This window comes from Sminthopsis crassicaudata, chromosome 1, assembly GCF_048593235.1.
Source record: "Sminthopsis crassicaudata isolate SCR6 chromosome 1, ASM4859323v1, whole genome shotgun sequence".
NCBI classification, from domain to species: Eukaryota; Metazoa; Chordata; class Mammalia; order Dasyuromorphia; family Dasyuridae; genus Sminthopsis; species Sminthopsis crassicaudata.
Window position 1 is genome coordinate 616,364,530 of NC_133617.1, and position 23,806 is coordinate 616,388,335.

At 34.0% G+C, this 23,806-nt stretch overlaps 1 protein-coding gene across 2 annotated transcripts in view; it reads right to left on the reverse strand.

The window, feature by feature from the left end:
- The window catches only part of NNT (nicotinamide nucleotide transhydrogenase), a 100,862-nt gene that overhangs the window by 69,625 nt on the left and 7,431 nt on the right, over window positions 1-23,806 (reverse strand). For both annotated transcript variants that reach the window (XM_074282560.1, XM_074282559.1), the window contains exons 2-6: window positions 19,904-20,087; window positions 17,350-17,579; window positions 15,191-15,408; window positions 13,291-13,378; window positions 9,479-9,567 (exon numbers count right to left, since the gene is read on the reverse strand). In XM_074282560.1, coding sequence (XP_074138661.1) covers window positions 9,479-9,567; window positions 13,291-13,378; window positions 15,191-15,408; window positions 17,350-17,579; window positions 19,904-20,054 — 776 coding nt within the window. In that variant the 5' untranslated portion in view covers window positions 20,055-20,087. The remainder of the gene's footprint in view (window positions 1-9,478; window positions 9,568-13,290; window positions 13,379-15,190; window positions 15,409-17,349; window positions 17,580-19,903; window positions 20,088-23,806) is intronic.

Consider the following 23,806-nt stretch of genomic DNA (forward strand, 5'->3'; position numbering starts at 1 on the left):
CAGAGCTATGTCAATGTTTGGGAGGCTCCGAAGATAAGTGTGGGAGAGAGGAGTTATCAGACTGACAACCAAACTAAAGATTGGGTACTCATCTCATTGCCTATGAAACCTAAACAGTGTACCAGCACCATGCCAGGAAACTGAATTGCTTCCATTTGAATTGTTTAGGAAGATTCTGAAGGTCACTTGGCAGGATAAGATACAAGGTCCTTTCTTTTTTTATTTATTTTTTGCTGAGCTTGTTGGGGTTAAAGTGACTGTCCAGGGTCACAGCCAGGAAGTGTTAAGTGTCTGAGGCTACATTTGAACTCGGGTCTTCCTGTCTTCAGAGCTGGTGCTCTGTCCACTGCACCACCTAGCTGCCCCTACTTAGGTCTTTTCTTGAACTAAATTGCCAAGCATTCAAAATCTATTACAGAGAATTCAACTCTGTTGGACTAAATATACATACAGAGAACTCATACAGGACAAATATTCACATGATGCTCAGAAAAAGCAATAGAAGGGAATCTCTCAAAGTCTTTCTTAAGAATTTTGGGATGTGATCTAAGACACCTCTGAAGGACCTATGATGAAAAATGTTATCCATAGCCAGAGAAAGAATTGATTATGTCTGAATACAGACTGAATATACTTTTTTTTTTTAACTTTATTTTCCTTGAGGGTTTGTTTTGTTTTGTTTTAAACTAGAGGTGGAGATCTGTTTTCTTTCACAACATGACTTTTATGGAAATGTTTTGCCTAACTTCACTCAATGATTGGGGGGGGAGGAGGAGGAGGAAGAGAGAATATGGAAATCAAAGTTTTAAAAACAAATGTTAAAAAAATGAATTTTGAAATTGATTATGGGACATGAGACACACTAGTACAAGACCCACCCACCCACCCCCAGCATGGGGAAACAATTGAAACAATTGGTCTGTTGGGGGGAGGGGGGGCTGGATGGTGTTACCGAGCTTACTCTACAGACTGTGGGAGACAGCAGAGAGACACTAACAGGATAGCAATGGCTGAGCTGCGTCTGCGCTCTGAGGCTCTAAGAACGGGCTTTCCAGGGTTTTATTCTTCACCTCCAGTGTTTACACCCTCTCTACTGCTCCTGGCTTGCTGCCAAGACGGAATATCCCCATTGGGGTAAAGGCCCAGTCCAAAGAAACGGAAGAAAACGCACCCCTCCCCCCTCCGGCCTTAGCTGGGTGAGCTACCTGTCTCGCTCTGGCTGCCTGCCCTCAATTCTGCGCCCAGTCTGTTAGACCCTCCCCGAGGAAACACAGACCTTCTATGGCGAATTTCAAGATGTCTTCTGTTGGTGATTATTTGTGGGGGGAGGGGGGTGTCCGGCCAAGCATTAACTCTGAGGCTTGTCATGAAGTAAGTCCTGAGAGAAAATGCGGAGCTCAAGCAGCTGTCTGCCTCCATACCACCATCTTGGCCGGAAGTCCCCAGTGATGTTGACAAGCTACAGTACTCCCAGCCAAGAACAACTGAGATAATGAGGAATTCAAAATCTTGCCATATGAGAACTAAAGAACTTAAACTTTGATAAGGAGAGATTTGAGGAAACACAATCCGTACCTTTAAATATGCCTCATTTATATAGCACTCTGAGGTTTATACAGTTCTTTCCTCATAACAAACTTAAGTAGTAAGGAATGACATCATTAACACTTCATAAAAGAAAATAGGTTCAGTCAATTCTGAAGGACAAGGCCCTCTCCAACAATGAAATGAACCAAAGCAGTTCCAATAGAGCAGTAATGAACTGAACCAGCTACACCCGGCGAAAGAACTATGAACTACTACATAGAATTCCTAATATCCCTATTTTTATCCGCCCACATTTTTTATTTCCTTCACAGGCTAATTGTACACTATTTCAAAGTCCGATCCTTTTTGTACAGCAAAATAGCTATATGGATATGTATACATATATTGTATTTAACATATATGTTAACATATTTAACATGTATTGGTCATCCTGCCATGGCGGGGGGAGAGGGAAGTGGAAAAACTGGAACAAAAGGTTTGGCAACTGTCAATGCTGTAAAATAACCAAGGGCTTCCTTGGAAGGCAGCAAAGTTCTTCATCACTAGAAGCCTTCAATGAGGATCTGGCTGAACAGATGGCAGGAAGGTTGTAGGCAAGACTCATGCCTCATTCAGACAGTAAGGACCAAATACCTCAGAGCTCCTTCCAGCAGCTTTTTCTTCTGTCAATGTTCCTATTACTTAGGGTTCTCTTTATTTTCTTACTATTAAATATATGTATTTATTATATACATAAATTAATCTGGTCCTGCATTATTTCACTGAATTAGGTATTCAAATAAAAACTCTTAAGACAATTTATTTAAGAGTGGTGAGCTACTAAAAACCATATAAAAAGCAGGAAAAACTTCCAAATCTCTTAATCAAGTCTCTACTAAAATGAAAAATTCCTGCAAGTACATAACCTCTTAAAATATCTTAGGATACATATATCACTGCTTCACTTTTCTCTCTCAGATCAGTCTAGTCAAAATATTACAATACAAACATTAGCCAATAACAATATTAAGCATAAGGGAAAGCTCTCCTTTCTTCTGGATAAGTCCCACCTTTTCAACTTATGTCAATATGCAATGAACTCTCAGTTCCTTACATTTCTTAACTGGCATAAGTATAATATTTAATCTTATAGTACAGCTTTGTCCCAAATCATCTTATAGTAACTATCTTCCAATACATTCTTATGACAGAATGTTGGATTTGGACATAGGAAGTCATGAATTCAAATCCTACCTCTGATGTGGCCATAGACATAATCTGAATCTGTTTCCTCATCTGTAAAATGTAGGTAATAACACATGCAATACCTGTCTCACAGGGTTGTTGTGAAATGTCAATGAGATGATTTGTAAAAAGCGATTTGAAAATTTTAGCAATAAATAAATCTTGTTGTTAGAGAATTAGCCCCAATCTGAAATTAACAAAGTGGACTAATTGCCATTATCCAGTGCTCATGTCATTTTTGCAGCAATTGTATATTCTATTTGCCATCCCTAAAAAGCAATCTTTGCTCCACTAGAAACCTGTAAGAATTTGGAGATAAAATTAGACTATAAAAACAATTTTAAAAATTAATAAATGATTGACATTTACATCATAGATGCTGGAACCTCTTCAAAACAATGAAAATAATTAAATATTTCTAGGAACTCAAGCTTTTGTTAGCAATAGTCTTGAACAATTCAAAGTTCAAAATCATTATTAAGTCAAAATACTCATTAGGGTTTAGATATTACTATCTTCTATATAGCAATGGAACATAATGGATTTAGTATCAGAATCAGAAACATCTAACCTCTTCAAAACAATGAAAATTACTAAATATTTATAGGAATTCAAGCTTTTGTTATCAATAGCCTTGAACTATCCAAAGGTCAAAATACTCATTAGGATTTAGATACTACTATCTCCTATATTGTGAAGGTCTGGGCTAGCTCCTCTGAAGGGCTCAGAATAAGTCATTGTCAGGATAAGCAAAAGTCTTTGCCCCACGTTGTGGGTGCCAATTTGTAAAGTTCTGTCGTCTCTCAGTTGTAATCCTTCTCTGAGAGGAGGTTTCTTTTCTGTGTAATCTTTTCCTCTGTGAGCAGGTTTGTTGGGAGCCTCCAGCCAGAGCGAAGGTAGAATCTCGAATCCTCTTCTTCCTGAATCCTGGCTCTGAATCTCCTTCAGTTTCCCTGAAATTCTCCTGGGAAGTCTTGTTCTTCTCCCAGTCTAGACTGCTCAATCTAGACTGCTGTCCCAACTCAATGTCCCAGTCTAGACGGTTCTCCAGGCTCAATGTTGCCTCTTTTATCCTCCCAGAGAATGGGCTTGTGAGAACTCAGGGGCTTGTGGGAAATACTTCAACCAATGAACTTTCTCCTTTTAAAGGTGTAAAATCCTTTTCAGAAGTCTAAAGGTGTAAACTCCTTTTAAAGGTTTGAACTAAAGGTGTGAATTCTGAGCTAGAGAATTGTTTAGACAACCTGAGTTATCACTTTGTAATCCTAACACTATGCAATGGGACATAATGAATTTAGTGTTGGAATCAGGAACAACTAAGCTTAAATCTCACCACTGACATTCTACTTGTATGACCATGGGCAAATAATCTAAATGTTCTGAACCTTCATTTCCTTATCTATAAAGTAGGGGTAAATATAGTAAATAATACTTGGAGGATCTACCTTACAGGTTGTTATAAAAATCAAGTGAAATAATGTACATAAAGTGCTTTGTAAGCTTTAAAGCACACATTACACATCAGTGTTTATAATTAAATTACGTGTAATATGTTTTTGTCCAAATGATTATTAAAATAAAATTATAACAAATATAATAATAAAGCTTTTCAAAATTTTTTATTTATTTTGAAGAAAATTTTAATGTGGAGGTTCTGGAGAAAATTTCTATCAGTAATACATATAAAATATTAAAGATAAGTTGTAAAAAGCAAATAGGATAAACATAATTTCAATTATATCTGATTTGAACCCTATTTACTTTTAAAAATGGCTCATTTGTCCACTTCAGCTAGTTGACTTTTTTATTAGCCACAACACTACTGCTAATAATCACAATCAGAGGAACCAGGTCTTTTAACCTTTTATGAAAAATTTCTAGTTATGAGGCTGATATTCTCTCCAACTCTACTTCTTGCCTATCCTATCTCAAATAAATGCCACAACTATCCAAAGTCTCATCTGAATGTGTACTTAATTTTTCAATGATTTGAACAAAATATCAACATTATTTTAAATCCAAGTGCTTTATAAAACCCAGTGCCTACAATAGAAAATTTCTTAAATGAGCTTTTCATGTTTAACCGTGTTACAAGAGAAGATTCTGGGAACATGATGGGATGGGTAAAAAAATTCCAAGCTCTCCAGATTTCTTTACCACAGGAGACAAAAAAAGAGCTTCAGGGCAAACAAAGAGCAGTTAAAAACAAATAAGAGAAGAAGAACAGTGAGACTATCAGAGAAGATAGGAAGAAAGATATCAACACAGAAGTTTGCCCGGTGAAGTATAAATACCTCCATCCAAGCTAGCTCCACTGAAACAGCAAGCAAAGAGCCTTGAGTGAACTCTAGGGCTAGCTGGGTGAGGAGGTAGCCTGGACTACAGGCACAAGAATTTTCACCTCCCAGTGTGGGGAGTTGGTGCCTCAATCAGGGACGATTTAGGGAACCTCTTTTGACAAGGAACTGCAGATCTAGCTAGGCTGCCCAGTCATGGCCCTGGGCAAGAAGGAACCTGTACATACCCAGTAAGGGCAGAAGCAATGAGACAGGATGCTGCTGGCTATGGGCACTTAAAGGAAGGTAGAGTTCTTGGTTTGGGGATTCAAGCCAAAGGAAGGCCAGAGGCACCATCCCCCATAATTCAGGACTAGAAGTGATTATATCAACTATCTGCTATATATAAAATAACATATAAAAAAACCTTTTTTAATCTGCTATAAATAAAAAAATAAGCAGGCATAGGAGAAAGAACCAACAAACATTGAAAATTCCTAGGGGAATAGGGAAGACTGGGATTCATCTTCATAGAAAGATATTGAAGCAAAAAAAAAAAAAAAAAAAAAAAAAGCCTTTCTTACCCCAAAGAGTAAAGTTAAATGGTCATCTGCCCAAAAGGATTCACAGAACTCAAAAAAAAAAAAAAAAAAAAGACTTAAAATCAAATGAAATTGAAGAAAAACAACAACAACAACAACAACAAATCCAAGAAAAACAATATTATGAAAAGAAAGTCAACCAACTGGAAAAGAAGATCCAGGATCTTAAGGCAGAAAATGACTCCTTGCAAATAAGAATTAGGCCAGGAAGCCAGTGAAGTTATGAGACCAAAAAATAATAAAAACAAAATATAAAGAAGGAAAAGATAGGAACATGTGAGGTATCTCACAAGAAAAACAACTGATCTGTAGAACAGATTAAAAAGAGAAAACATAAGAACATCAGAATACCTGAAAGTTGCAGAAAGAAAAATTTTTGATATAGTAATACAAGAAATAAGTAAAGAAAATCATCCTTCTGAGAATAATAGTTTTTACCTTTGTCTCTTTGAACATGTTTCTGTTATGGACAATATGCAATTAGAATTTCTCTATATATTGGGCATTTTAAAGTAAAATGTGTAATGTTGACTTTATAAACCATCTACTTAGATATGTATATGAAAGATAAGCTGTGAACTTTCAAAATAAAAAAAGAAAATTGTCCTGAAGTGTGAGAACAAGAAGAAAAAACAGAAATAGAAAAAATCCATGATCATCACATGAGGAAAATCTATAGGAATATTATAATCAAATTCTTAAGTCCACAGGTCAAGGAAAAAAGATTATGCACAACAAGAAAAAAACAATTCAAATATGTTACAGCCACAATTGGAATCACACAAGGCATAGCAGTGGCTACATTAAAAGACCACAGGTCTTGGAACACTGTATAATCAAAAAGCAAAGAACTACAGTTGTGGTCAAAAATATATGTCACATTTTCTATCAAGTTCATAAAATCTAAAAGAAATAAAGGTAAACATCAAAGACAAATTTCAAGGGACTCAACAAGGACAAACTTTAGGCTTTATATGTGGAAATATGTAAATAACGTCTTAAAATTGTCAGTATTAAGTGGGTAGTTCGAAAGAAAGATTGGGGTAAAACTGAGTATGATGCTAAAAAACAAAACTACAGAAAAAGGTGAAAAGAGTAATTATGTTATATAAATGAGGTACAAGAAGAAAAAATGATACAGAAAAATTTGATGAGGGAGAAGGGCTGGTAGTTCTGGAATCCTAGTCACATGGGAATGGGGTTAGAGGGAACAGTATGTATATATATCTAGACTGATATAAAAGTCTTCTAAATTTATAAACAAACAAGGGGATAAGGTAATAGGATAAGCTTATAAAAGGGTGTATAATTTAACAGAATGGGGTAAGGTATGTAGATTAATTGGAATGGGTTTAAGTGGGAAGGAAAGGGTAAAGGCAGAGGATAATGGAGATATCCTTTGAGCTAAGGAAATAGATTAAGTAATGACCAAACAAGGTAGCAATGAGAAATAAAGCAGAGATAGGAAAAATAAGAGATATTCACAAACATAATAATGATCAGGAGAATTTATTAGAAACAAGAAGCAAGGATAGTAATCACTGATCTCAAAGTTAAAACTAAAATAGATTTAGTCAAAAGAGAAAAATAGGAAAATTACTCTGTCAACTACATTAATCAATATTGTTTTAGACCATTTAAAATAACTAGATAGTTTAAGGTGTATAAAATGATGAGTTGGTGGATTTAGAAAAATATGTTAACACTTGAATTTATGAAAAATATTACATACTTTCAGAGAAAGGACAAACATACTACAGTCTTAATGTATATGATATATATGAATGTATTTGTGTATATATGTATATGATTATAGATATATATAAATATCTATACATGTGTTGTAAATGTGATATATACATATATATGTGTATGTATATCTGCATTTAATTGCAGCCTTCTTAGAGGAAGTAGAGGGGTGGAAAGAGTGGAAAAAAGAAACAAAAAGTGCATATCAGAGAACAAAAGAAAACCTACAAAGAAACAAAGATTGACAGCTCTGAACATAATGTGTAGGCTTTCCTTAAATAGATATTTATTGTCATATTTTGAATCTTCTCTTATGTTCTTCCGTGCACATAGCAATGTTTTTTTTTCTTTTCTTTTTTCTTTTTCTTTTATATTTAAATTATAAATAAATAAATTTTAAATTAAAAAATATATCTCCCAAGTGATGTGTATCTGTCTGCTACCAAAGAAGTAGAAATCAGACAGACAGAGAGGAGACAGGGTGAATTAAAAGATCTGAATACAAAGAGAACACACAACAGACTTGAATGATGGGGACAAATCTAACAAAATGAAATTTAATAAGGACAAATGTAAAGTCTTCCATTTAGGTTAAAAATATCAAATGTACAGAATGGAATGAGGAAGTTGTGGCTAGATGCCTGTTCACATGACAAAGACCTTAGAAAGCTGACTCAAGGTCAATATCAGACAAAAGTATTAAATAGCTGACAAAAAAAAAAAAAAAAAAAAGCCAATACAATCTCTGGCACATTAAATGAAGTATAGTTTACACCACAAAGGAGATGATAATTATTGCCAACACTTATATGGTGCCTTAAAGTTTACAAACTGCTTTTCTCTTCTGGAATTGCCCTATATTTACTGAATGAGAGATGAACATCATTTTACTCTATCACCCTGGTCCAATCACATCCTACAATAGTATGTTCAGATGTGGAAGCATTTTTTAAATATTACTGACACACCAGACTATGATCAGCAGGGCGAATAAAATGGCAGCAGGACTTTATGCCACATCATCAGCAGAAGAATAAACAAACAGAAACTTAGGTATAAACATTTACTATCTATAATGTATTTTGCTAAGTTCTGGGGATAAAAACAAATAAGCAAGACAGCCTCTGCCCTCGCTCACTTTCTAACTGGGAGAGACAATACACATAATTGAAGGTTATATGATGGTTCTAGGGAAATTTAGCATGGGAGAAAAAAAAAAGTTTTAAGATTAGCCTAATACTGTTAGGTACTGGAAACTACATTAGCTTAAGAACCAGAAGTCATGAGTGCCAATCTTCTTATGTTACTAACAACTTATTACAGTCCATGTGACACTGAGCAACCTACAGCTTACAAAAAGTCTAGATTACCACTTTTCAGGTTTGTTGGAAAAGATCTTTTGGGGAGCTAAGAATTAGAATTTGTCACTGAGCTTCCTTTTAATGCTGAAATTTTGAGATTCCATGCAACCCTGGTACCATTATCAATCTACATAATACCAGCAGCTTTATAAGGTGTGAGGTTTGGAGAATAATAGGAGAGGGTTGGTTATTTTTGTGTTTCAATTACTAATAATGCACATTGTTTGCTCTTTATTGAAATTGCTCTTTTTTTTTTCAGGAGAAATTTTTTAAAATTTTAGGTAGTAACATTTACTTTCTAAAAATCTTTAGATAGTTTTATTTATTTTCTAACATATAATAAAATTATGTACATATATATTTACATATAGATACATAAATACACATACAAGCTGATCTTGCAATGTAGCGAAAAAATGAAGATGACTACCAACTCTATGGGTGGACCTTCTGTGGTAAATTTTTGTGAAGATACAGACATCAGTAACTTAAGGACAGACAGGTGGGGATGGGTGAATTATTGAAGGGAACTACAAGATTTATGGGAACCCAAATCCATTTGCATATAAGGAGTTTAGGAGGGAAAAGTTTTCAATTTGCTATTTCATAAAGAAGAAAAATTTTCAATTTACTAGGCAATCAGATTACAAAAATAAGGTATTCTAATAGTTAAATGGGAAAAAAAACTGTCCTCTTAATAGAATCACAAAATACTCACCTGGTATCAAACCCTCGAACAATTGCCCCCATAGCCTTAGCTGCTCCAGCAGATGCAAGCCCAGCAACTCCACCACCAATGATAAGAATCTAGATTAGGAAGTGTAATCTGTTATTTTAAAAAACAAAATTCATTATCAAAAATGTTTGAAAGATTATTAGCTGGTAAATGGACTGCATTAGGAGGCAGTAAAATCAACTTTTTTCTTTAAACGGATTTTCAAAATAGAAACTGTTTAACTAATCACCTGTCTCCATTCAATCTAACAATTAGCATTTCAATCAACAAACTAATGCAATATCAATATTATAAAATATCTAAAAATTAGTAAATTGTTCTTACTTTAGAAAAGCCACTTCCACAAAAACCTCAATTGCGGACATTTTAGCTACCTCTCCTGAAATTCCAACATCTCCTAAATTCAGGGAATTTTGCTGTTGTTCAATCATTCAAGCATATATATCTTCATGACCTGATTTGAATTTTTCTTGGCAAAAATACTGAAGTGGTTTGCCATTTCCTTCTTCAGGCAAACAGAACCAAGGCAAAGCTAAATGACTTGCCCAAGATCACACAGAAAGTAGGTATCTGAGACCAGATTTCAACTCAAAATGAGTCTTCCTTAATCCATGCCCAATGTTCTATTCACTGAGCCACATAGTTCCTGTAAGTTCAAGGAATATTAAGACATTCAAGAAAAGCATAACTTTAGTGAGGTGTCTCCTCACTGCTTACCTCAAATATAAAGTGAAAGCATTACTACACTACTAAACTAAATATGCCCCTAAAGTTTAAGTAATGGCAACCGGTTCACTATTTAGAGGTATAATTCAAGAGATCCCAAGAATTTATAATTCCTTTGATAGAAAAACCTACCTATTCTCCCAGAGACAAGGAAGAACTTGTTTCATGTTCTATGAACCTTAGAAATGAATTCCTGAGTATTGCTGGAAAGAAAGCCTAACAGATACACTGCCCATAAATCGTGCAATTAAAGGCAACACAATGTTCCTCAGGAATTATCTGGTATTCACTGAATTAATGATGCTTGTAAACATACAACAACCCACAAATGTCAATAACTTCCTCATTTCCAGTCATCCTGGGCAATAGCATCCAGAAATAGCAAAGGAAGTAGGGGCTCCAGCAGCTGCAAAATTGACTCCAATACAGAAACAAAATCTAGAAAGAGTATTGGGTTAATTCTCGGATTATAGAAAGGACTACATTTAAGACCAACTTCAACAGAAGAGAATTATTCCTATTTGTGAAGGAATTCATGCTTAAAGATCATCTTTTTTTGTAACTTAATTGAGTATCTAACTTTCTTCTCTGTTGAGAAATTCTTTTTTGCATCTTATTTAAATCCTTCATGCTTCAGGCTAAACACTTTTAGTACTGTTTTGGTCTCAGTGGAAAAATAGAACTACTCACCATTATCAGAGCACATTTCCAACTTTTTTTTTCCAAGCTAAATAATCCATATACTTTTAGCAAATGCTGAATAATTACAAACCAATTTGTAATTTCACCAATTTGTGTCTCATCCTATATCCTCCCATCAATTTAGGAATGACGCTATAAACAAAATCCTTCACAAGTATATGCACCTAACAATTACATGGACTAGATGATAATTCGGAATCATAGAATTCTAGAACTGGAAATTCCCAGGTACTAGTGAAAATATTATGTAGAAAAAGAACAAGCATAGCCTCAAAGAAAAGATATGGCTAATAACTTCTACTCCTTTACAGAAATGGAGATCAATGAAGTGAAACCTTAATTATGCTTTCAGAGTTCTTTATGTGCTGATTAGTCATATTGATTTTTCCTCTTCTTTTTATTGTTCTTATTTTTTAAAATATTTTTTGTTGTTATATGAAATTATTCCCTGGGAAGGAGAAGGCTTGTAAAGGGAATTTTAAGGAATGTAGAAACAAGCTATCAGTAGAAAACCTTTGAAAAAGAAAGAAAATATCTTATAATAAAAAAACACTTTTTAAATAGTCTTTATTAAAAAAAAAAAAAAAAAAAAAAAAAAAAAAAGACATATGATGGCAGGTATGATGGTACACACCTGCAATCCATGCTCTTGAGGGAAAAGAACTTGGTAACTTTCTTTGATCATTCTAAGAAACAATACTTTCTTTGATCCTTCCATCCCTTCAATCTATCATACTATCTTTCTCCTCCAAATGTCAGCAATCCATATTCACTAACTCTAGACTGCTCTTCCCAAGGTCATAGATAGATACCAACCTGACAAAACTGGTGAATTCTTCTCAGTGCTTCTTCTATATTTCTCTTAGCATCTGTCAGTGCTGATTATAACCACTTCCTTCTCCTTTCCCCTTTCTCACCCCTTCCCATATAATCCAGTTAAATGACCAATTGTATTTTTACTGGCATTTCTACCTTCAAAGTAGCTCCCAACTTCTCTCCCTTCCACTCCACTCCATTCACATTGCCTTAAACCTAGTTTAGATCTTCATTACCCTCTCCTCACTTGAACTACTATACAAGTCTAATTGATTTTTCTTTATACAAACCATCCTTCCCAATGATGCCAAAGTCATAAGTGATAAGTTGTGGTATTCAACTGCTCATTGGATAAATTAAAATTGCACACAATCATCTATGCTAGGTCACTGCTGGATCTTTGCATTAAGATGATTACTATGATATCAATGTAAAGAATGATTAGGATAAAGAAGAGACTAGAGGTAGGAAAACACAATAAAAGAAACCATGGAGATAGGAAAAGGAAAAAAGAAAATTTTGCAACTTACAGTCTCAAAGCAAGCTTAGTTATACATTTTAAAGGGCAGGAGTGGGGATATATACTGGGCCTCCCTCTCTTTCCAAGGTTAGAAGTACTGGGGGCTATGTATAGATCAGCCTGGGAAGTTCTGACCTCCTTTCTGATCTTGATTTATTTATCCCTCCTTAAGCAGAATGGTAGGCCCCTTACTCGCAGAGGCTTGCATATTGGGATCAGATCTAATGTAAACAATCATTCCTGAGCTCAAGAGATCCACCAACCTCCCCTCCCCCAACAGAAGAGCATTATAGGTGTACACCATCACATGTATACTATCACATTTGGCAAAAACTTAACTATTCAAGGTGTAAGGCCTACCATGTCTCTAGAGGAATGTTGAGAGGTAGAAGAACAAATTAGTGGGAAATTATTAAAGAATCTTGCAAAGGAAATTCTATATAATGTGCTTTTAATACAGTAGTTCAAAAATACTCATACTTTGTCGTATTTATCACTACCTCTCCATCAGAGAAGAGGTCCACAAAAAGTGCAATATCCTTTCAAAAGGGTGATCTGTGCATAGAATGGTAATGAGCCTGGCACTTCAAAGGGCACACACCCATGGGACTTATAGATAGGGTATTCCTGAGTAGCATATGGATGACAATATTAGCAACTGCACAAAGAAGGGAGAGAGAGAGAAATTTAGTGCATTAAGTTTCCCCAATAATGACAAAAGCTCCTTTGCTCCTGGGGAACATGGGAGGGGAAAAGATGCAAAAGGGAAAGAGAAGAGCCTATGAAAGCTAAGAAACAGGTAAGAGAGCTTCTATTAAGATTCTTCAGGATCTGTGGGCTTGATGCCTAATTATTATTCTTTCTTGGAGAATAAAAAAAAAATGTCTTCTAATCCACTGAATAAAGCAATTCACCAATTAAAAAAAAATACTCATACTTTTATTATATTAGATAAACTTAAATTATTCCCTCAAAACCTCAAAAGCAGAGAAATCATCTTTTTAATGAGTAATGAGTTCTTGTTTATTACCTTAGCAGGAGGAACTTTTCCGGCTGCTGTAATCTGGCCGGTGAAAAAACGTCCAAAATGATTTGCTGCTAGTACAACTGCTTTGTAACTGGGGGAAAGCAACAAAATATAAAATAAGCAATATTACTTCCAAAAACTTTGAAGTAATACCCAAATGCCAGCACATGCTACTATTGCTACAGTGAAAGCCAGAATGATTCCACATTTTATTTACACAAGACATTTTAAAGTTTATCTAAAAATAGAACCTCTCTGACAAAGGTCTCATTTCCAAAATATATAGAGAACTGACCCTAATTTATAAGAAACCAAACCATTCTCCAATTGATAAATGGTCAAAGGATATGAACAGACAATTCTCAGAGGAAGAAATTGAAACTATATCCACTCACATGAAAGAGTGTTCCAAATCGCTACTGATCAGAGAAATGCAAATTAAGACCACTCTGAGATACCACTACACACCTGTCAGATTGGCTAAGATGACAGGAACAAATAATGATGAATGTTGGAGGGGCTGTGGGAAAACTGGGACACTGATACATTGCTGGTGGAGTTGCGAAAGAATCCAGCCATTCTGGAGAGTAATCTGGAATTATGCCCAAAAAGTTATCAAACTGTGCATACCCTTTGACCCAGCAGCGCTACTACTGGGATTATATCCCAAAGAAATACTAAAGAGCGGAAAGAGACATATATGTGCCAAAATGTTTGTGGCAGCTCTTTTTGTTGTAGCTAGAAACTGGAAGATGAATGGATGTCCATCAGTTGGAGAATGGTTGGGTAAATTATGGTATATGAAGGTTATGGAATATTATTGCTCTGTAAGAAATGACCAGCAGGAGGAATACAGAGAGGCCTGGAGAGACTTAAATCAACTGATGCTGAGTGAAATGAGCAGAACCAGAAGTACACTTCAACAACAATACTGTATGAGGATGTATTCTGATGGAAGTGGAAATCTTCAACATAAAGAAGAGCCAACTCACTTCCAGTTGATCAATGATGGACAGAAATAACTACACCCAGAGAAGTAACACTGGGAAGTGAATGTAAATTGTTAGCACTAATATCTGTCTGCCCAGGTTGCATGTACCTTCGGATTCTAATGTTTATTGTGCAACAAGAAAATGATATTCACACACATGTATTGTACCTAGACTATATTGTAACACATGTAAAATGTATGGGATTGCCTGTCATCGGGGGGAGGGAATAGAGAGAGGGGGGGATAATTTGGAAAAATGAATACAAGGGATAATATTATAAAAAATATATATATAATAAAAAATTAAAAAAAAATAAAAAATAAAAAATAAAAATAAAAATAAAAAAATAAAAATAGAACCTCAAGTTAACTTTTAATTATTGGTAGAGATAACCCACTTATGGGCTTTTCCCTCAGCCTAGTCCTCCCCCTGACACCCAACATGTTTATAAAGCACCATCCCCAGTACAAAGCAAAAACTCAAGAAATACCATCTGATTTCTTAATTAAAGAAACATCATTAAGGAAGTAAATCTTCAGAAATTATATATGTATACATATAATAAATTTCAAATAATTATTAGTACCTATTCAGATTATTTATATTCATCCATTAATGAAAACAAACTGAAAGATAACTGTAGAAGAAATGAAAAAGACAGTTCTTTAACAAACTAAATGAAGAAAGACATAGATAGATACAGATATAGATACATAATCACTTACCTTCTAAGATAAAATGAAACAAGACTAACTCTTAAATTATTTGCAAAAAGCCAAAAATCAGAAACAACTATACAGAAAAAATCAAACACATAAGATTGGAATTATAATGAAAATGCTTTTATAATACTGCTCTGCTATAACTTACACTTACTTATTTTTAATCTTAAAATAAATATTTATTCCTACCCAGCAATGTTGGCCATCGAGCTAAGAGCATCATATCCCTGAGCAATGGTGACTCTTGGAACCTGGTCCATTGCCAGAACTGTAGTTTTTCTTTCGGAAAGTTTTTTCAGCAAGTCTGGATTTTGAGCTGGGTAAATAAAACTAATCAGTGTGCCAGATTTCTTTAAAAGATCAGCCTCATGGGTGCCTAATACAGGGTTTAGCATGGGAGCTCTAACCTGAAGAAAAAAGATCAACAGTTTTATGATTAAAAACTACAACATGTAAAAAAAAAAAAAAAAAAAAAAAAAAAAAAATATATATATATATATATATATATATATATATATATCTTTTTTCATATTTCACAAAAAAATATCAATAAGGACATAATTAAAGGGTAAGGATAAAGACATAATCACAATTTCTGGTAACACTGAATTCTGATAGCTCTTCACTGTTTCAGTTTCCACAATTGTAAAATGTAGATAATAATAACCCCTTCTTCCCAGAACTTCTATGAAGATCAGACAAGATTAAAGCACTCAGCATAGTGCCTGAAGACAGTGTTATGTAAATGCTAGCTATTATTATTATAAATTTTTACTTTTTTTAAGTGAAATTTGAAAGTTGAGAAATTTTCTTCACCTATATTTCCAAGCAGCTTAAAACCATATTGAAGAACTAGCAGAATTCAATGTTAACAGAAATTACAAAGTCTTATGTAACACAAAAAGATTAAAACATAATTGGGAAATGTTCAACAAAGCAAAGAAAAATATAATACATATTGTGAATCTGTAGTTTTCTTAGTCTATAAGGGGTCAGCTTCAATTAGTATTTGATACACTAGTTTGGGCAACTCTCTAAAGACTATAAGGTGTAGAGAAGGTGCCAACCTGCATAAATAAAGGGAATTTCCCATATTACTAAAATGTCAGATTCTTGTCCCTTAATAATTGAAAAAACATAAATACTCTAAATTTTAAATTTTTAAACTGGTGCTTGGAATTCATATATGTATGTGTATATATATATATATATATATATATATATATATATATATATATATATATATATATATATATATATATATATACACACACATACACATATACATATATGTATATGTGTATGTGTGTATATATATGTATATGTGTGTGTATGTATGTATGTGTATATATATATATATATATGTATATATATATATATATATACATATATATACATATATATATATATATATATATATATATATATATATTTGTGCTGAGGCAATTGGGGTTAAGTGACTTGCCTAGGGTCACACAGCTAGGAAGTGTTAAATGTCTAAGGCCACATTTGACGTCATGTGCGCCTAACTTCAGGGTTGGTGCTCTATCCACCGTGCCATCTAGACGTCCGCCACATAAAATTATTTAAATTGTAACTAGAGCATCACCAAAAATCAGAAATTGTAAATTTTTCTTACTGACTTTATTAGCAATTATGACCTTACTATACTTTGCTTTAGACCTTTAGACAATTTCTAAGAAATATCATAAGCTATAAGTATTCCAATGAGGAAAGTAATTTTTATCTCCCTAACCTTTTTTTTTTAAGCTTGTTAGAGAAACTTGCTATTATATCAATTTTTAATAGGTGATCAGGTCAGATTCCTCATTTGGTAACGTGAAGATATTAGACTGATGTGCCACCTCTAAAATCTGGGGATTCTGCAAACTTACTAACATATTAACAATATAAACTGTCATTCAATCTGTTGTTACTTTCTTTGGCATAATTATTCCCTACAAATAGCACCTGTCACACTTTAAATCATGATGTCTTTTAGTTATTAAAAGATTATGGGTCAGCAAGATCCAGGCTTCAATATGTACCATTTTTTAAATTCCAAAATCACATAAATACTTGTTCTAAATATTTGAGAAAGATAGAACCTGATGGCATGTAAAATTTCACTAGCCATAAAAAAAAAACCTCACATTTCCATAACACAGAAGTTTCCCTTTCCATTCTTTACACTTAATAAAAGTTACATAGGAATTTGAAATTCACAGCAAAAAGCCACTTATTTAAATTAAAAGACATTGTAAGTTTTCATATAAAATAAAGCACATTTATAAAACTATTTTAGCATACAAGGCAAATGAGGAAAACAAAGAAAAAAAGTCAATTACTTTGACAACCAAGTCAGATCCTAATACTTCCTGTGTCCCTTGGATTACAGCTCCTGCAGCTCTGTAGTGATCATCAGAAAACTTGGAGGCTTCACCTGCACCTGATTCCACCACCACATTAAAACCCTGTTTAACCAAGGCCTGAACACCAGCTGGTGATAAAGCTACTCTCTTCTCATTTTGAAAAATTTCCTTGGGGACCCCCACAGTCAACTGTTTATATGGAATTCCTATAACACACAAAGAGAAAAAACACATTTGGTTCAATAAAAACAAAGAAGAATGATTGAATAACAGATTTCTGTTATAGAGAAAGGCTATTTTCTTGTTGAGTACACAAAAATTTTTCACCACTTGCAAAAGACTTATTTTCCCTTACTGAATAATGTAAATAAAATGGAATTAATTAAACTAAATGATGTAAATAAATGTTCTATTTAGTAGCTTTCTCAAGTGACAGAAAACTCTCACAGCCAATTTCCCAACTAACCATTACCACATGACAAGTTCACATACTTTTTGTCATTTGTCATGCAATAAAAATGATAGAATGATGAGAATAAACTAGTTCTGTCACTAACTGTATGATTTTAAACAAATTCCTTCACCTGTCTGCCACTTAATTTCCTCAACTATAAAATGAGAAAATTAAATTCACCCTGAATATCTTACAAAGCTGTGAGTATCAAAGACATATGTGTAAAACATGTTGCAACTATCACCCTTCATATGTATGAGCTACTATTATTATTAACTGGATAATGATCCTTGGGTATCAGAACTGACTAGTTGTTTTAAACCAACTATATAAATTCTGAGATTATTTCACTTTAAAAGTTAATTTAAAAATTAATTAATTAATTTCCTCATTAATCAAGTCTTTGATTATTGAGTAGTTAGTGAATCGAATGCCTTATAAAACATACAATTTTCATAAGATTTTACATGAAGTAACTTTAAATTATTGTTCATTAGATAATCTAAAAGAATAACTCTCCATTTTCGGATTAGAAGTTTAGCTTTGTTTTGTTTCATTTTTTTTCGTCTTCTCAGGCCTTCCCAAACGCTTTATCTTCCAGTTCTTTTCTCAAGTCTTTTCCTTACCCTTACTCTTTGCCCTAAAGTTTAAATGAAGCTATTGTTAGACTGATTTTCCCCAAACAGCAGCAAAATTCTAGAAAACATCTCTTTTATATCTAAAGATTTATGCTTATTAAGAATTTTGAATTGAAGCTAAATTTTCTCATTCACACCAATTTTTTATTTAATTTATTTTATTTTTTTATTTATTTAAATAAATATTATTTATGCTAAAATATCCTTAATGTGCATGTTTCCATATGTGTGACTTTTATTTAATCCATACTACTAAGACACAATGTTGTTCAGATCAAAGATTTCCTAGGTCTGAGAATAATTTTTTTTTATGTGTCACAGATCCCTGTGACATCACTTGTGGATCACTTCTCAGAATAATTTTTATGCATAAATTATATCTTGCATAAGATTACAAAGGAAACAAATTATAGCGAAACGAAGATGTAACTTTTTTTTCCATTTAAGTTTGCAGACCTTATGAAATCTATCTACAGACTCCAAGGGGCCCCTGTACCTCAGGTTAAGAAGCCCTGCTCTAAGTTAATAAGACTACTTTAATGCTGCTAGAGAGACCCAGTAATTAGACTCAGTAATACAAGAGAATGAGTGACTACTTTCTTCATTTGGAGTTGGTCTGCCTAACCTAATTTATTACTTTTCAACTCTGAATCAGCCATTTACTCAATAACATGGTCTCCTCCTAGTCCAATCTCTACTCTCTAGACAATATTTCTAGTAGGTTCATATTAGACTGTGTTTGACCAAATCATAGAAGCAATAACAAGGAGTTGTGATTATTCCTTTGACAAAGAGAATCATCCCTTTAGCAAAGGAATTATTTAAACCAAAGGTCCCCTGGTGCATTCTGGAATCATTGCCTCATTTATAAAGAAGATGGGGAAAGAAAACTACAAAATATTCCATCAGCGTGGATTCCTTGTGGTCAGCAGATAAAGGAATTGTCTTAAAGGAGAAGATTTGGAAAGAAATAAGGATCTTAAGTTTGGGAAAAATCAAACCACTAACTCTCTGCCAAGCTCATAAACTAGTAGGTAATTTCAAGCAAACTGGGCAATAAATATTCTCATCTTCTGAAGACCGACAGGAGGAGAGTTAGGAAAATGTTCATTTTTCTGTTATACTCCAGTTGAAGGAACTCAAATGTCTATAGAGACTTGTACATATACATTTACATATGTTTGTGTGTGTATGTGTGCATGCATGCATATCAGTTATGAAAATTATCTCCATTTTTCTGCAAGGGATCTTCTCCATTGACAAAAGAAAACCAGTTGATAAGACAATCCCTTTCTCAGTATCTAAAGATAATTAACATAGAACTAGAACTGACTGATGGTACTACATTATTATTCTTTGATTCATACAATATTTGATTCTCTTTAGGAATCTTCTAAAATTACTTCACATTTTGATTCACATAAAACTTAAACTTTACCTGGTTTTACAGGAGCTTTACACCATAGGGTCTGATGGGTGTGAAAAGTTCGTAAAACTTCTGTTTTCCCAGGTAGCACCTTAAATGATCCCAAATTAATGAGTAAAGGACTTGAATAGCTCGTCACCACTGTTTTCAGTATGCTTGCCATGTTGGTCTTAATGTAGTGATCCCCTCCAATGTACTGGATATGAGTTCAATAAAGAAAAAGAAAGAAGGGGAAAAATTAATTTTTTTTGCTTCTGAAGTCTCAAAAAATAGACAAAAAATTTGTTGTATTCATAAACAGCAAGCCTCCTACTTTAAAACCAGGTATATGCTAAAACATGGTCTATAAGTCAGTTGTTGGCAACTCAGAACACAATCCATAGCAACATTGTAGTGCAATTCCCAAAGTTGTTTAGCAAAGTCTAACTCATTCAACAACATACTTTTGCAGGTATCCCCTCCCCTTTCTAACCTTATCTAATCATAGTCCAAATTTTCCCAAACATTTTCCCTCAGAAACCTACTCAATTTATTCAAGGATCTCCATTCCCTAGATTCCTTCAGCAATCAAACCCAAAAACCACCTCCTCTTACAGGCAGCCCATCCTGACCCCCATAGCTGAGGGCACTTCTCTCAGAAACTACTTGATATATATTTTGTATTTTCCTCTATGGGTATACAATGTTTCCAATCAACAATACATAAATTCCTTTACAGAAAGGACTAATTGTTTTGGAGTTTTCTTATCCCCAGCACCTAGCACAGATAATTCTTTCTGAATGAAGAATGTGATCTTGCTCTCTTAATATCTCAAGGGTACAAATGCTTGGATAGAATTGTCTCCCACTCTTGTTACATGACAAACATGACTCCTTTTCTGGTAATACATAGTTTAGATGATGTAGTAATTGTTTAAACAACACTTTAAAGTTTGCCCTCATTTAACCCTAATGACACTACCTTTATTATCCCCAATTTACAAATAAGGTAACAGAGAAATTAGTGGTCTATCCAGGTTGTTAACAACTATTGTCTGAAGTCTGAATTCTGCTTTTATTCCTGATCCCAAAATCAACACTCTCTCCATCACACTATTAAACATGGATCACAACTGCTAACATGCAGCACTATACTTACATTAGATTATTTAACATTTTTACTTTTCTAATATCCTGATACCCCAAGATTTGCAGCTTTATAAAATATTATAGAAAATAAAATATAGAATATTCAGTTTCTTTCTTTTTTTCCCTGAGGCAATTGGAGTTAAGTGACTTGACCACGGTCACACAGGTAGGAAGTATTAAATGTCTGAGGCCACATTTGATCTTCGGTCCTCCTGACTTCAAGGCTGGTGCTCTATCTACTATGCCATCAAGCTAACCCAAAATATTCAGTTTTAAAAGGAGCACTTCTACAGTAAGCAGAGTTGTTACTAAAAACACTACCCAATTTCCCAAATTCAATCCAGTTTTATTTCCTCTTCCTGCTCAATTCCAGTCCCATGTCTCTGTCCACTTTGAGTGTTTATTAGAAATACTTACATTGATGGGTTAATTCCACAGATTATTTACTAACTTGGAAAATAAAACCTGGGCAACCAGTGTATATTTTAAGCTGCTTTCTACTTCCAATGTGGATGATTAAACTCTTCTCTTTACATTATTGTGAATTTCACTAAAGAAATGCACCAGTATGGAATTGTGAATACATCCAGCCATTCTGGAGAACGATTTGGAACTATGTTCAAAAAGTTATCTAACTATGCATACCTTTTGATCCACCAGTGTTTCTAATGGGGTTATATTCCAAAGAGATCTTTAAGAAAGGAAAGGGACCTGTGCAAGAATGTTAGTGGCAGCCCTCTTTGTAGTGGCCAGAAACTGGAAATTGAGTGGATGCTCATCAATTGGAGAATGGCTGAATAAATTATGGTATATGAATGTTATGGAATATTATTGTTCTGTAAGAAATTACCAACAGGATGATTTCAGAAAGTCCTGGACAAACTTACATGAACAGATGCTGAGTGAAATGAGCAGGACCAGGAGATCATTATACACTTCAACAACAATACTATAGGATGATCAATTCTGATGGATGTGGCCATCTTCAACAATGAGATAAACCAAATCAGTTCCAATAGAGCAGTAATGAATTGAACCAGCTACACCCAGCAAAAGAACTCTGGGAAATGAGTAGAATGCCCAATCCCTCTATTTTTGTCCACCTGCATTTTTTATTTTCTTCACAGGTTAATTGTATACTATTTCAAAGTCCGATTCTTAATAACTTAATAATTCTTAATAACTGTATGGACATGTATACATATATTGTATTTGGCTTATACTTTAACATACTGAACATGTATTGGAAAACCTGCCATCTGGGGGAGGGGGTGGAAGGAAGGAGGGGAAAAACTGGAACAAAAAGTTTTGCAATTGTCAATGCTGAAAAATTACCCATGCATATATCTTGTAAATAAAAGGGAAAAAAAGAAAGAAAGAAGGAAGGAAGGAAGGAAGGAAGGAAGGAAGGAAGGAAGGAAGGAAGGAAGGAAGGAAGGAAGGAAGGAAGGAAGGAAGGAAGGAAGGAAGGAAGGAAGGAAGGAAGGAAGGAAGGAAGGAAGGAAGGAAGGAAGGAAGGAAGGAAGGAAGGAAGGAAGGAAGGAAGGAAGGAAGGAAGGAAGGAAGGAAGGAAGGAAGGAAGGAAGGAAGGGAGGGAGGGAAGAAATGTACCAGTATATCAGAATTTGATGTAATTAGTACAATGTCATTTTCAAATATTTGAAGAAATTCATTCAACAGACAAATCCCTTTATTTGACCCATATACTATGGATGTTTAATGACAATAATGTTTCCATGTTTAATTTCTCTTGTAAATTCCAATTTAATTTCTCTCATGTAAATATTCAGATCATAGAACAAAATTACTTCCACAGTTCAGAAAGAGAGAGAAAAATTATTTACATACACATGAGAATCATTTTATCTGACAATATCCTTCAAGGCTACATTTAGTTCATCTGAAACTTTTTTTTAATCAACAAGAAGAGTTTTAGACTCTACATTCTTCATTCCGGTTGTAGGATCATACATAGTATTCTAAAGAAAATATCCTTTGAAAGCCTGCATATTCCTTTCTGTGATTTTCATTAGGCTAATCTGGAAGTTGAAAAAGTGAAAGGGCAAAAAAAATGTTGCAATCTTAATTTTAATCTTAATTTTAAAAATAAAAATCTCAAATGCTAGTTCTTAAGAAGCAGGCTTAATTAGATACTATGAATGCATTCTCTGCAATCTAATCCCACAATTTTTCCAAAGAATATCTGGATTTATAGGGAGGAGAGGGGTTTTATTGGGGCACTTTTGGCCACTATGTTCCCAATTGACTTAAGGAGGTTCCCAAGGACAGTATAAAATAACTACCATCACTCTGGATTTGTTTATCTCTTCTTTTCCACTCTTTAGAAGGTAAAAGAGTCTGGCTATCTACAAATTACTAAATAAAACAACATTTAATTGAATAAGCTTAGAGAAATAGCTCCTTCTCTCAGAGTCTTAGCTCACTCACCCACCTGAAAAAGGTTCGTTTAAGCACCACAATATTTCAGGAAAGATTATAGACACCACCAAAAGAATGTCTTCTCCATTATTACCTACTCTTCTTCCAGCTTTGTTCATTGGAATGAATGTTCAGAGAAGCAGCATGGTGAAATAAATAAGAATGCTAATTTTCAGACATTTGGTTTTGACCATAAGTAATTTTACCTGAATCTCACTTTCCCAATTTATAAAACGGTTAACACCTGTAGTACCTATTTCACAGCATTTTAATGGTAATCAAATAGATCCCAAATTTACTGGTGGAGAATTGGAAGGGATCCCAAGATCTATCTAATCAAATCTATAC